This window comes from Peromyscus leucopus, chromosome 10, assembly GCF_004664715.2.
Source record: "Peromyscus leucopus breed LL Stock chromosome 10, UCI_PerLeu_2.1, whole genome shotgun sequence".
Classification (NCBI taxonomy): Eukaryota; Metazoa; Chordata; class Mammalia; order Rodentia; family Cricetidae; genus Peromyscus; species Peromyscus leucopus.
This window is the reverse complement of record NC_051071.1, coordinates 49,811,927-49,826,045: the sequence shown is the minus strand read 5'-3', so window position 1 is coordinate 49,826,045 and position 14,119 is coordinate 49,811,927. Positions and strand designations below refer to the sequence as shown.

Genomic DNA, 14,119 nt, shown 5'->3' with positions numbered 1-14,119 from the left:
ACAAACATTATAATCCCAAGATTTCCCTACTATTGATAATTGAATGATTTAGACATTGTATTTTGATCATCTTTTCCCTCTCCCAATTCCTCCCAGGTCTCTCTATCTCCCTACTCACCCAACTTCATGTGTTCTGTCTTTGGCTCTTTCTCTGTCTCAATGGAAACAACAACAAAAACAACAACAAACTTGATACACAGAGTAATTCACAGACACTGTGGACTGTGATAGCATGCATAATACTTGCACATGTTCAAACCAGACAAATTCCCAGCACTGAGATAGGGTAGTACACAAAATGTCCCACCCCTAACCTAGAACTGTTTGTAATTGATACCTTTTGGGAAAGGGAAAGGGAATATAGACTTTCTCCAATAGAGTGTCACTGGCTGTATCAACCAAAATCCCAGGCAGGTCACAACTAAATTGCTCATTGTATACTTCTGCCCCTTGTGCGTGTATGTGTGTATGTGATATATGCATGCTTATGCAAGTATCTGAGAGGGTGTGCATACCAGAAGTTGGTGTCAGGTTACTTTTTCAATCACTTTTCACCTTATTGGTTTGGGACATTGTCTCTTACTGAACTTGAAACTTTGTAATTGACTATATTGAATACCCAGAAATCCCCAGGGATCTTGTATCTCTGGCTGCCCATTCTGGAATTACAGGCATACACTACCATGCCTGTTTTTTTTTTTTTTTTTTTTTTTTTTTTTTTTTTTTTTTTACTTAAATGCTGAGAATCTAAACTCAGGTATTCATGTTTGCATAACAGGCCTTCTACCCACCAAGACATCCCCTCTGCCAACTCATCATATTTTCTATATGACTTTAAATCTTCCCCAATTTTTCTTTCTAATTGCTTTATTTTGAGAATATCTGTTTATTTTTATAAAGTACATGAAATGTACTCTACTAGATTTATTGCTTGATCTAAGTGTTATAATGTTAATTAGATTTTATTGAATGCATGAGATTGCTTCTAAAATCATAAACTAGATGACATGGGAAGGTTATGTTTGGATTATCTTGGGATAACAAATAATTCTAAATTCTTGGGGTGATTTGGATATTTTCCCTTCCTGCTTTTCCAGAGTCCTATCTGGGTATGACACTTCCTTTTCTAGACCTCAGGTGCAGCTGAAATGAGCACAGAGACAACACTTGAGATTTTGAACAGGGACATACTTGGAAAATATGTCACACTTCCCATATCCCTGGGGAGTCTTACAGCACTTTTCAAGGGACTGTATACATTTAAAGACTCCTTGGAATGTCCCTGGCTCTTCTTGTGTAGTAACTAGGTAGGGCTAGGCAAGAAATGGAAATGCCTTGCTTCCAAATGTCCCTAGGGATTGAACCAGAAGAGTAAGTGCAAAGTCAGCAAACGTTGTTGCTATGAAGAGTGGTTGGTACTTCCCACATCAGCTCATAGTTTAGATTGCACAGTCAATGTAATCCACCTGAATTCTACCATGTGGCAAAGTTCTCAGTTCTTAGCTACTCCAGAGTTTTGTCTTCTGGGATTAAGAGGAGAGAGGGTGATCCTTTCTCATTTGTCTTTTGATGGACCAATTAATTTCTTTTCATGATAAAAGCACAAGGCCTATGATCTTCTAAATATGAATTATGGTATTAAGACCTTTTCATCACCTCTTTCATATTGTCCTTTTTCTTTTTCTGAGATTTGAATACAGCCTGGCTGGTAACAAGCCACTTATGTAGATCAAAGAAATAGTACAGTTTATAGTTCTGGGATGTCTCATAGCTTAGGACAGATATTTAGGATTTCATAAGGAAAGGGGGTCAGAAATATCATTTTCAAATGAAATTGATGAAGTTCCTCTATAGCTGAATATAATACACCTTTGGCTTAGATTTTTCAATGTATAATGAAGTTTGAATGATTTATTGACTGTATTCCTGTTAAGATGTAAAAGTCTATACAATAGGCTATATAAAAGGAAAAAAATCCTCCTTTCCTCCCATTTTGATAGCGCTTAATTTATAATTGCAGATTATAAGAACTATAATATATGACTGTGATGTTGTGTAAATAGTTGCTTTTTTATTTTTAGAATTACAGGCAATTGTGTTAAAAACTTGAATGTTTTCTCTTGAAACCCGATTGTATCCTTTATATGCTTGTAACTATTAATTAAAAAATAATATTGAAAGGCTGGTTTAAATGTAAAGAATTTCTCCTAGATACACAAGACGAAAAGGAAAGAACTGAAAAATACAGAGCATTCATCCGCACTCTTCCAGGGGTCAACCGAGTGACGCTGGCAGCTATAATTGAGCACCTTTACAGGTAGGTGGACTCCTGAAGCATTCTAGAGCATGCCACTGTCAAGATGTCAGTTTCTTTGAAACTTGAACTTGTGTTGCTGAACTTCTATGTCTCACGTGGAAACTTACAAATCCAAGGAACTGTTACTTTACCCTACATTTTTATAATTAAGGTATATTTACAGTTGAGTATGGTGAGGATGTTCCTAAATAGGTAAGAAATGATTGTATACAGCACTCCTCGGCATTCTGCTAACAAGCAGGACATTTAAAACTTTTTTGAGCCCGAAATTGAAGAAGAGATTGATTTTTTCGTGATACTCTATAAACGTAGATAAATTACACAGACCTGTTTCTGTCTATACTATGTGGTGACAAATGTTTAAATACAGAATTTTGTAACATGATGGAGGGAACTACAGAGGAGAGATTGAGTAGCTTCATACTGAAGGACTGGAGTCCTACAGTAGGAAGAATGCTGAGAATACAATATTTTTATTTGTGAATTTTATAAACTTGTGATATAGCTTTTTTTAGTAAAAGGTGATTTACAGATAAGATTTAGAAATATTCCACAATGTTTTCTCTTTGCCAGCCAGATATTCTCTTAAAACATGTAAACTATTACTATAAAAATGATTTTTAGGGTTTTTGTTTAGCTCCCAATTTTGTTTTTCTTTATTTGGTGGTTGGGATTGTAAATGTTAAGCATGATTCCATAGTGAGCTATAGGCAAAACTTATAAAGCATATATTTGTATTGTATCACACACATAACTATATGAGATGCTCAGATAAAATTTAATATATAATTTTAGAATTAAGTAAGAGAAAATGAAGGAGTCAATAAGTGTCCAAGTCCAAGGAATGTCAGCAGTTCAGTCAATTCTTCAGCATTAAAGAAACATATGAACTGGATATAAAACAAAGAGGTCACAACTACTAGGGAGCTTGTAAAGAAGAATTGCTTGAGCCCAGGAGTTCAGGGATATCCTGAGCACTGGAGACATTGTATAAACAAGCAAGCAAACAAAATACTAAAGAGAAACCTAATACATGGGTGCAATGTATCTTCTGAGACATAGGAGTACTAGGTGACCAGAACAATTTTCTGGCGGGGAAGTTATGAAGGGCTTTGTAGTTGTATACGCTGTTTGGATTTTATAAGAAATGACTGATATAATCTGGCTTAGTACAGTATCTCCTGGGAAGGGAGCACCTAGGAAGAGACAGAGAAGTCTGATTCAGAAACATTTCCCTGGGCTCTGATGAGAAGGTCAGGGTAAGACTTTGAGAAGGCTGGTTATGAAATACAACAGCATCTCGGTATCAAGAAGTAAAGAAAACAATCTGCCATGTACACAGTTTATTCCAGACATTAAGGCAATCAGAGAAACTAAGTGCGTTGACAGCTAAAGAGGTCCACAGAGGGATGGTATTACTGAAGAAGGCTCAAGAATGTCAGGAATTGGGTAATGTCATCAAAAGTGTGAGTCACCTTGGATACAATTCAATACCTGCCCAAGATAACAACTCACTTCTGCCATGGGTAGCAGCCACTTAATTCTGCTCACCGTGTATTCATTATGGGCCATGGAGTGATTAAAGCAAAAGTCTCTTCCTGAGATGCTGGTATTCTAGGAACAGGGATAAATTTTCTAGATATTTACAGTCTAGTGTGATAAAAGTGCAGAAGTGGTGTGGAAGAGCACTTGCAATTGTTACCTCTTCCTTTATTAAATTTCAGTTCCTTTTCCATCTTGTAAATCATCTCTGATGACTGCAGTTTCTTTATCCAATCTCTGCTATGAAGTTTTGCATTTTATTATGGATTTCTGACATTATCATATATATTACTACCATGCTTACTCCTTTTTGCATGCATCTAGTAGAGTCTATAGTCTATATACACAGGAGCACCTCTCTCAATCAGGAATAGTTTGCTCTTTCTTGTGTGTGTGTGTGTGTGTGTGTGTGTGTGTCCATCCATGTCCAATGTAATTAAGTCCAGAGTCATGCAGCTGCTCTATATTCAGTTAGTGAAAATTCAATAGAGATCATGAACAGGCACTTGTACTTGTATTTCTCCACGACATTTTTATCCTTGTAACTGTCCCTTGTGGAGGTTACTGCTGTTGTGAAGCACTTTTAACTGATATGGGTGAATATTTAAAATGCCCTCTCCAGTACCCAAAGGTTGTAGCTGACTGATTAGAAGAATTAATTATTTTGTCAATATTAATTTATTTTAGAAATAAATTTTTTGGGGCTGAAGAGATAGCTCAGCAATTAAAATCACTTATGGATCATTCAGATGACTCAGGTTCCATTACCAGCACACATATGACAGCTCAAAATCATCTGTAACTCCAGTTCCTGGAGATTCAATGCCTCTTCTGCTTTGTGTGGGCACCAGATACATGAATGGTGCACATAGATACATGTAGGCAAACACCCATAAAGTAAAACACATTAATAAATAATAAAGGCATCCTTATTAGTTTATAAGATAAGGATAGCTATATTTATTAATTATGCTTTTGCTCTTTTAGATTTAATGATAACTTGCTTTGAATAACTGGATGGACGCCTGTTGTGAAAGGACTTGAGAAGTCGCAAAGAACCATTTAGATTTAATTCTGTTAAAGGGAACGTTGTTGTCTCATCAAGTCTAGTTTTGCATAGCAGTTCCTCTGATGGGATTCACTGGTTAATGACAAATCAATAACCAGGATATGCTTTCTTTGGCTCTGATGTGAAGCTAAAGAGTATACGTACCTAGCTGACGGTGCACTTTGTGAAAAAACATAGCCTTTCCCTGTGAACTGGAAACTGTCATTACAAGTCCAGAAGTCCCTGTAGAGCCTGTATTATCCTGACTTCCTGCCCTTCCTCTTCTCTCATTTATGATGCAGCCACGTACATCATTTCAAACTGAGACTTGCACATGTTTGTGCTCTGGGCATGGTTTGTTCATTGGTTGCAACTGTTTGTATACAATTAGTCAGTCTCTGAGCACCAGGCACTGCTCCTTTTAATCAGTAATTTTGCTTCTGTTCTTAACTAGGATGTAGATGTCTTTTAATCCCCACTGCACCTTTTATTTCAAAGAGCTTTATACTGTGTGTGTGTGTGTGTGTGTGTGTGTGTGTGTGTGTGTGTGCGCGCGCACGCATGTGCATGTGTTTAAAAATGATAACTGAGGATTTTAGCTTATATTTCTATGAAATTCTTGAATACAAGTATGTCATAATGAGATATACTTTCCCATAACAGGGTTCAGAAATGCTCAGAAATCAATCACATGAATGCCCATAACTTGGCATTGGTCTTTTCGTCATGCTTATTTCAAACTAAGGGACAAACTAGCGAAGAAGTCAATGTAATTGAAGATCTAATTAATAATTACGTTGAAATATTTGAGGTAAGAATTCTAAACCCTCCCCCTGTTACAATGGGTTAGGCATCACAGTTTGCCGAACATGGTATCTATTTCAGAACATTACTCAGGTCCTTGTGAATATTTTAAAAAAATAGGGACCTTGAAGGATAGTTTGGTTTGAAGGTTAGATATAACTGAATTTTAAAACAGTAACCATTTATTTAAATGTAGCAGCTTTTCAATATTTTCACCATCTGTTGTCTGTTGGACAGCATACTATTTACAGGGCTTGTGTGTGTGTTTTCTTTTCACTGTGTATATGCATTAAGTATGTCTACTGAGAGGTGTGAAGTTATAAGTTTAACAAATTCAGTCATCAACAAAAGCCTGTTAAATGCTGCTATTGAAATCACTGTTTTTTTTTTTTTTTTCTTTTTAATGTGCTCCAATTGGAGGACAATTATGACGCATTACCTTACAGCTTTTACTGAGTCCTCACTTGTATTTATTTCACTTTTCAGTTTGCGGTTCTCTGGAGTGAGTATTCTTATATTTTTTTTTTTTAGTAAACTATTAGAATAGAAATGTTTTTATAGTTTAAGGAAGATAAAATATGGGAAATAAGGATAGGCTTTAGTAATTTAGTAATGGAAGGTAAGAGTCCCTTCCATTGTATAAATAACACTCACACCCCTCGTTGGTGTAGAGTGGTTCAGAGCTTGCTCAAATGATATTTTCTTGTATTCTGTGGGTACAGATATGCCAGATGAAACCAGATGAGTTGGAGTGGCCGTTTAATAATCTTAAGAATTTGTATTTTTGTTACTATTTTTTTAATTAATTTATTCTTTTCTCACATATTACATCCTGGCCACAGCTTCCCCTCCCTCCTCTCCTTCACACCCACCCCTCCTCTATTTCCCTTCAGAAAAGAACAGGCTTCCCATGGCTATCAACTGAACATGGCAGAACAAGATACAATAAGTCTAGGCACATACCCTTATATCCATGCTGGACAAGGCAATCCAGTGGGAGGAAAAGGTTCCCAAGCATAGGCAGAAGAGCCAAAGACAGACCTATTCCCTGTGGGAGTCCCACAAGAACAAGCTCCACAACCATAGCATATATGCAGAGGACCTAGGTCAGACCCATACGGGCTCCCTGATTCTCGCTTCAGTCTCTATGAATACCTATGAGCTCTGGATAGTTGATTTTCTGAGCCATATTCTTGTGATGTCCTGGACCCCTCTGGCTCCTATAATTCTTCTCCCCCTTTTCTGTAGAATCTCCTGAGTTCTGTCTAATATTTCGCTGTGGGTCTCTACATCTGCCTTATCAGTTGCTGGATGAAGTCTCTCTGATGATGATTATGCTAGGTTCCACTCCACTGATATAGCAGAATATCAACAGGAATTATTTCATTGACTTTTTCCCCCCACCAGTCATGTTTGGTTCTATCCTAGGCCTCTGGGCTATCCAGCCTCTGGTTTGCGGCCCTTGAGGCAATGTTAGCCATGGGTCTCAAGTTGGACCCGTCAGTGGTTATCCACTCCAACAATTTCTGTGCCACTTTTACCCAGCACATCCTGCAGGCAGGACAAATTGTAAGTTGAAGGTTTTGTGGCTGGCTTGGTATCCCAGTCCCTCCACTGGAACCCTTGTCTATTCAGGCAAGGTTCAGGCTCGATATCCCCTATTACTAGGCATCTATCTTCCTGGGGGCACTCTCATATATTCCAGTGAGTTTCCATTGCACTAGATTTATACATCGTGCCCAAGATACTCCACCCCCCCAGTTCTGGTTATAAATCCCAGTATTCTCTCCTTTTCTATCTCCCCTGACACTTGATCCCTTTTGTTTTCATCCCCACCTGCCCAAAGTCCACCCATGAAATCTATTCTCTTTCCCCTTCCCAGGGAGATCATGCAGCGCCCTTGAGCCCTGCTTGTTACCTAGGCTGTCTGGGTCTGGGGATTGTAACATGATTATACATTACTTTACAGCTAATAGACACTTATAAGTGAGTACATAACATGTTTGTACCTTTCATTCACCTGCAAATTTCATATCTTTTTTTTAACAGCTGAATAATACTCAATTGGGTAAATGTATCACATTTTTTTTTAATCAAATCTCCAGTTGAGGTGCATCTAGGTTGTTTCCAGCTTCTGGCTATTACGAATAAAGCTGCTATGAGCATAGTATGTCAGTGTGGTAGGGTGGAGTGTCCTTGGGGTATATGCCCAGAAGTGAGACAGTTTTCCTTATTACAGGAAGACGAATGATTTTTACTAATATAACAGTTTTACTGTAACTTCTAGGAGAGTTCATATCAGAATTGCCTTTTCATTGCTCTTTGGTCTCTTTTTCATTTCTTGCTGTTTGTCTGTTATTTTCGTTTTTTGATCAACAGCAGCTTCTTTGAAATGATCTGATGCTGAGATAAACAAAAATAAATGTGGCTTTACATGCTCTCTTTATTATGTTAATAAAGCTAAGTGCTGACCTTCATAGTGTTGTTCAACTTAAGTTTTTACTGAAAGTTTAATAAGCCCTTAAGGAATATTGATATTTGAGTGATGAGTCTTGTTTCTCACCTGCAAGCAATTTCAGAAACTGTACATGGGAACCTGTGCCTGTAAATCTCTATGGTTTTCCATGAGTAAACTCTACAGTCTGATGGGACATTGTCAAAGCATGTTCTGAGCCCTATGAGGCTCTGCCCAGTTGGCTCCATGTTGCCCAAATTGTGGAGATCATGTGATCAAGATGATGATAATGATGGCCATCCTGGTCTTTTTGCAGTTTGTTCTTTATTTACATTCCTGAGGAGCTAGGTGAGAAAGAGCACCCTCGCTCTGTGTACTCTACATTATTAGAATATCCCAAATTATATTTTAAACAGGTTAAAGAAGACCAAGTCAAACAAATGGACATAGAAAATAGCTTTATAACCAAGTGGAAAGACACTCAAGTGAGTAGTAAGAGTTAGTCTCTAAAGACTTGAAAACAAAACGTTCGTAAATACATTTGTGGTGTGTGTTCAAGTTCCTATGCAAGCAAAGTAACAGACTGAGGGAAGATGGGGGCAAGTCCTGATGCATACATACAGAACGCATTAATATAACCTTAGATATGGAGGAAGCAACGGTTAATATTTACTAAAAACAAAACACTATTGGCTATGCCAGTGGCTTTCAAAAGAAGCATTTAAAGCCAAAGTAATACTAGACTAAATTGCAAAATCCTATAGCATAATGGTTTTCTCCCTTATGATTAGGGAAATATAAATGATTTCTCACATGCTTCTGCTCTGCATGCTCTCTGACGATTGTATTAATGAGACCGTTTCTAAGGTGACCTGTGCAATGCATACTAACTTTTGTCTTAAGTCTGCTTGTCTAAATCCTGTCTTGCTTTCCTAGTTATATTACTTTGGATTTGTGTGTTCAGGATACACCAGGCTTTTTCTGGGTACCTTACCTTGTTTGATGAATTCCCTGGAACTTCTTAAGGTTGATCATTAATCATCTTCTGGTAACTAGGAATGATAATGGATTCAGGGTTTCACTGTAAATAATAGAAATGGGTCAAATGTACTCTGTTCATAATTACACTCAGATAATGAGGCAAATTCCTGCTTATTAGTCAGACCCAAAGCTTGCTTCAGTCCTGAAACGTCTGCTTCTAATTAAAGGAATCATTGCAGCTATCGTTCTACATGAAGCAGATGAACACATGCTTAGATTCCCTTCAAACTAATACTGTGATATTAATTACTTAACAAATGATTCCCTCCATTTTGGCTGAAAGTAGTTAATGAAACTTCCAGAGGAGTTAGGTATAACACTAAACTAAAAATAATCTGCCTTATTATCAGTGCTTATAACACTCACTTGGTGTGGATATAATTCGGTCCTAAAATGAAGGATTTTGAGCCTGAAAGTAAATCTTTGACAATCTAATCTATATTGTTATTGCCTGAGTATCTGCTTGTACTTTACAACAAAGAAAAAATCTTGGATGTCTTGGCATTGCCATAAGTAAAACAACCATATAGAAAATAAGTTAATTGAGAAAGACAATAAGAATAATATGGAAAATGGTTATTTCTATGTGTCTTGCTTCAGTCTATTTCAAGCCCTGCTTGGAGCTCTTTGCTGAATGCTTCTGTCTTCCTCTTATTTTAATTCTTAGCTACTTAACTACTTAAGTACTTAGCTACTGGTTGGTCCACTTTGTATGTTTTGTGTGTTTGCCTTTTTAATTTTTAAAATATTTTCTTCTTGCTGTGATGTTTATAAAAACAGTGTAAAGCAAAATGTCAGCTGTTTCTTTTTTCCCTTGAAATTTTATATAGAATCAAAACTGAGAAAGAAAAATTGAAAATAAGCTTTTCTATGCATATAGTGACAAAATAAGCAAGAGTATTCCTTTAAAGTACATTTTAATCTTTCTTACTCATTAGATTTTAGATTTTTATGCTAAGGAAAATTTAACATCAGAATGATTATGTCTCAGAATATTTTTAAATTATTGGTGATAGATGTTTTAGTGGTTATACAGTGTCATTCTGAATAAAACAGTCTATACAAATTATTTTTTATATGTTGATTTGATTATTTAGCTCTATTTTATCCCGTTGGCCTACACTGTGCTGTTTTGTCCTTTTCTTTTTTAGTTCTAACTTCACTTAGTCTCTGTTTGGGCATATAATGACCCCCAAAAATGTCCTTCAATGCTTCCGCGAGGATAATAAAAACTAAGGCTTATCTCGCATGTCTACCTTATTCTATTATTATACTTTTACTTTTATTGCTAAATTACTTTCCCTGTTTATAATTTCAGTGCAGTTTTGAGATAACGTGCCTCACCATTTCAGTGTTTGAATGTGTCAGCTGCACGAAAATTTACCTAAGCTTATTTTGTCTTTTGCGATGATGTCCACATGGATTAAGAGCCTTGCACATTCTGTGGCTCCTTGATGTTTGTTGTCACATGCAGCCTGTATGCTTCCTAGAGTCATGGCTTCAGTATTTGAAGCCACTAAGGCCTTGGCCATGGCATAAAAACTCACACTGTGAATGTTGTTCATAGCTATGTCATCTGTTTAGAGTCTAATCTAGAAACTCTTGTCTGTGATCAAACACATTTTGAAATAAGTACCTAATAACGGTGAACAGAGGAATTGAGCCAATTCCAATGCTGTACATTTTTTGGAAGTGTGACAGGTATTTTGTAACTCCTTGAGTGCTGTGTCTGTGATTTTGTGACTTACTTACATGTGCTGTCTTCACCTCTGCCCTTTTCTAGGTGTCCCAGGCTGGAGACTTGTTAATCGAAGTATTTGTAGAAAGGAAGGAACCTGACTGTAGTATTATAATTCGGGTGAGTCCTAAGGGTTCTGTTGGAATCCTAAGAGCTGGTGTTCACTGACAAATTTTCCAGCATATTTTGATTTTTAGGTTCTCTTCAGTTCAAACAGTGACTGACAACAAGATTGATCTTTCCTAGCAGTATCCTCTAGGAATTCGGTATTTTAATTATTTGGAAGAAAGCATCGCCTGTGCATTAGTTAAGATTTTTCTATAGATGCCAGAAAAGAAACTGAGCTCAAGTACTTGCTTCTGCCCTTTCTAAAATTTTAACATGAAGCAAATTATTTACCCTGATTTAGCCTTCATCTTCTTAACTATAAAATGAAGAAAAATTACAGTATTAATATTATATTATTGATAGAGCGACTCATTAATATAAAAATATGTAAACACATAGCAAAATATCTTCCAAATTGCTGTTTAATAAGTACCTATTTTAGTATTATTAATGCCCAGTCTCATTTCCATTACTCCAACATTTAAACTTAAATATTAGGTAACTCTTCCTTTTCTTTGAGCTAAACTAAAAATAGATATTTTTCATAGTATTGTCATCCATGACAATATTTCTTCTTTAGGGACAGGAGCAGTACTTTTTCATGTGCTTTCTTGCTAAGATTATTTTTCCTCTGTAAAGAGTGCACATTCTTCTGTGTAACAGAAATTCACTTTATTATCTCTTTTAAAATCTAAGATGTTAAATATACTGGAACTACCAACTTAGGTAATTCCAGTGCTTGTGTATTGTGACCATATGTCATTAGCTGCCTTGTATAGGACATGGAGCTGGAACATGATCATAGAGTCTATGATCAGATCTCGAGGGAGGCATTTTCTCTTCATTAGTCACATCATAGTTCTTATGCTGAATTGTGACTGTCATAATAATGGGTATTAAAAACTATTACAAATTAAATTACAGACTGAATCACTCAGCAAAAGTCTATTTTTTAATGCTAGAAGAGATAGAATACATGATGTAACTCTGCATATATATTATAAGAATATATATATATATATATACTCTTTAAAAACATGTTTTAATTTTGTCTTTCTAATGAAGTTGTATTAATTATTACAGTTATGCAAAGTTCTCCCATATTTCCTCACTGTCTTATAATGAAAAACTATGTAATTCCAAATAATCTCAAAAAGCAGAACAGCAGTAACTAACTACACAACAATAATCAAATAACCAGTACCATTTGCATATAACTTTGAGTAAAAAGCCACATTGCTGTATTTATACCCTTGATTTTGACCTCAAGTCCTGGAGGCTAATGATATACCAAGTTCTGGGGAATGGAAAATGGGAATTGAAAGACGTCAAGGGCACAGTGCAGACTTGGATCAGCATAAGCTAACTCTGATGTTCATTACACTGCTGTTTGCATTCTATAAATTAGTGCTTTCCTGAGTGTGGAGTTCAAGGCACTTTCTGCTGCTTATTCACACATTACATTTTTCACTCATTTTTAGTCCTTGAAGAAAGGGCTATATTTCTTTAAGAAAATCCTTTCAAGGCTGAAGAAATGGCTCATCAGTTAGGAGAAGTGACTGTTCTTCTTTAAGACCCTAGTTTGATTTCCAGAACCCACATGGTGACTCATACCATCTGTAACTCCAGTTCTGGGGAATCAGAAAACCCTCTTCTTACCTCAGAGGGCATCAGACGTTCAAGTGGTATGAAAGCATACATGCAGGAAAAGCATCCAAACCCATAACATAATAAAATCACATTTAACAATGTTTTAGAGCAAGGCAGATTGGAAGCATCATGGAATTATTCCCCTGCTATTTCCATTGCTACATGTTCTCCACTTGTACTGGATGCTGAGATCCAATGGAAGTTGACAATTCTTTGTGAACCTTCAAATAGAAAAGAAATATGCTTCATTGTGTAATTAATATAGTTCATAAGTTAACCCCCAAATTTCATGAAGATAGAATGAGTTACCTTTAATGGCGCGTGCGCACGCGCGCGCACACACGCACGCGCACACACACACACACACACACACACACACACACACACACACACAATATGCATTGATGAGCAAATCTTAGAAATTTTTAAGTTAGGATATTCATCCAAACAGAGTTACAGTTGCAATGTCCTAATTATTAATATGTCTGCTGCTTAACCTTATCTCTAAATTCTAACTAAAGAAACCCCTGATGTTTTTTTAATAATATACAGTCAAGATTGGCAAGTCCCCAGAAATCCTAGAGTCCCTGAAAAGGTGATATGCTCATGCAGTGGCCTCTAACTTTGAGATGCTTGTGGATCTGTGCCCCAGGCTGGCACTGTAGATTCTACTGAATCCTGAAATACTAGCTTGAATGTACTCTGTATGTTGGTATGCCACCATCTGTCACTTGGCATTGCAGTGAACACCACAGACACTAAAACCCCTGGGCTTTTTGGCATGGCAGATACTATTTAATCATCTTCATATTATTTAGGGTTCAGGCAGAATAAAACAAGTAACTATACACTCTTGATTATAGAAAGAAAAATGAAAAGTTTTCCTGTGAGAAAATTATCAGACTTATCTGATGAGGTGTTTGTGTATGTGTAAATGTATGTGTGTGTGTGTGTGTGTGTGTGTGGTGTGTGTGTGGAGAGAGAGAGAGAGAGAGAGAGAGAGAGAGAGAGAGATTATGTATATCTTGTTTAGTGGCCTAGTTGCTTATTAAAAAAATAATTCTCCACAATGTTTCTATATTAAATATGTCTTTGAATTGACATTACAATGTGTTTTGTGGAGAAAAAATATCACCTTTGAAGACATATTCCTTCTCTTACAGATATCTCCTGTAATGGAAGCTGAAGAGTTAACTAATGATATATTAGCAATAAAAAACATTGTTCCTACTAAAGGTGATATTTGGGCTACATTTGAAGTCATTGAAAATGAAGAGCTAGGTGAGTGGCTTTCATACTAGAGATTCTTCACTTCCTTACAGAACGAAGTACACTTCGTGACAAGCCGTTACTCACATTTGCTGTTTTCCTAAAGATCCGTATCGCGTTGTGAATTCCTTTCTACCTATGTGCCCG

The 14,119-nt window shown here is 36.5% G+C and overlaps 1 protein-coding gene across 2 annotated transcripts in view; it reads left to right on the top strand.

Annotated features, from left to right (window-relative positions):
• Arap2 (ArfGAP with RhoGAP domain, ankyrin repeat and PH domain 2) overlaps positions 1–14,119 on the top strand; it is a 186,498-nt gene that overhangs the window by 130,321 nt on the left and 42,058 nt on the right. The window contains exons 22-26 of one of the 2 annotated variants that reach the window (XM_028868144.2): positions 2,212–2,317; positions 5,571–5,718; positions 8,583–8,651; positions 10,991–11,065; positions 13,867–13,984. In XM_028868144.2, the coding sequence (XP_028723977.1) occupies positions 2,212–2,317; positions 5,571–5,718; positions 8,583–8,651; positions 10,991–11,065; positions 13,867–13,984 (516 nt within the window). The remainder of the gene's footprint in view (positions 1–2,211; positions 2,318–5,570; positions 5,719–8,582; positions 8,652–10,990; positions 11,066–13,866; positions 13,985–14,119) is intronic. The other variant, XM_028868146.2, reaches the window with a different exon arrangement.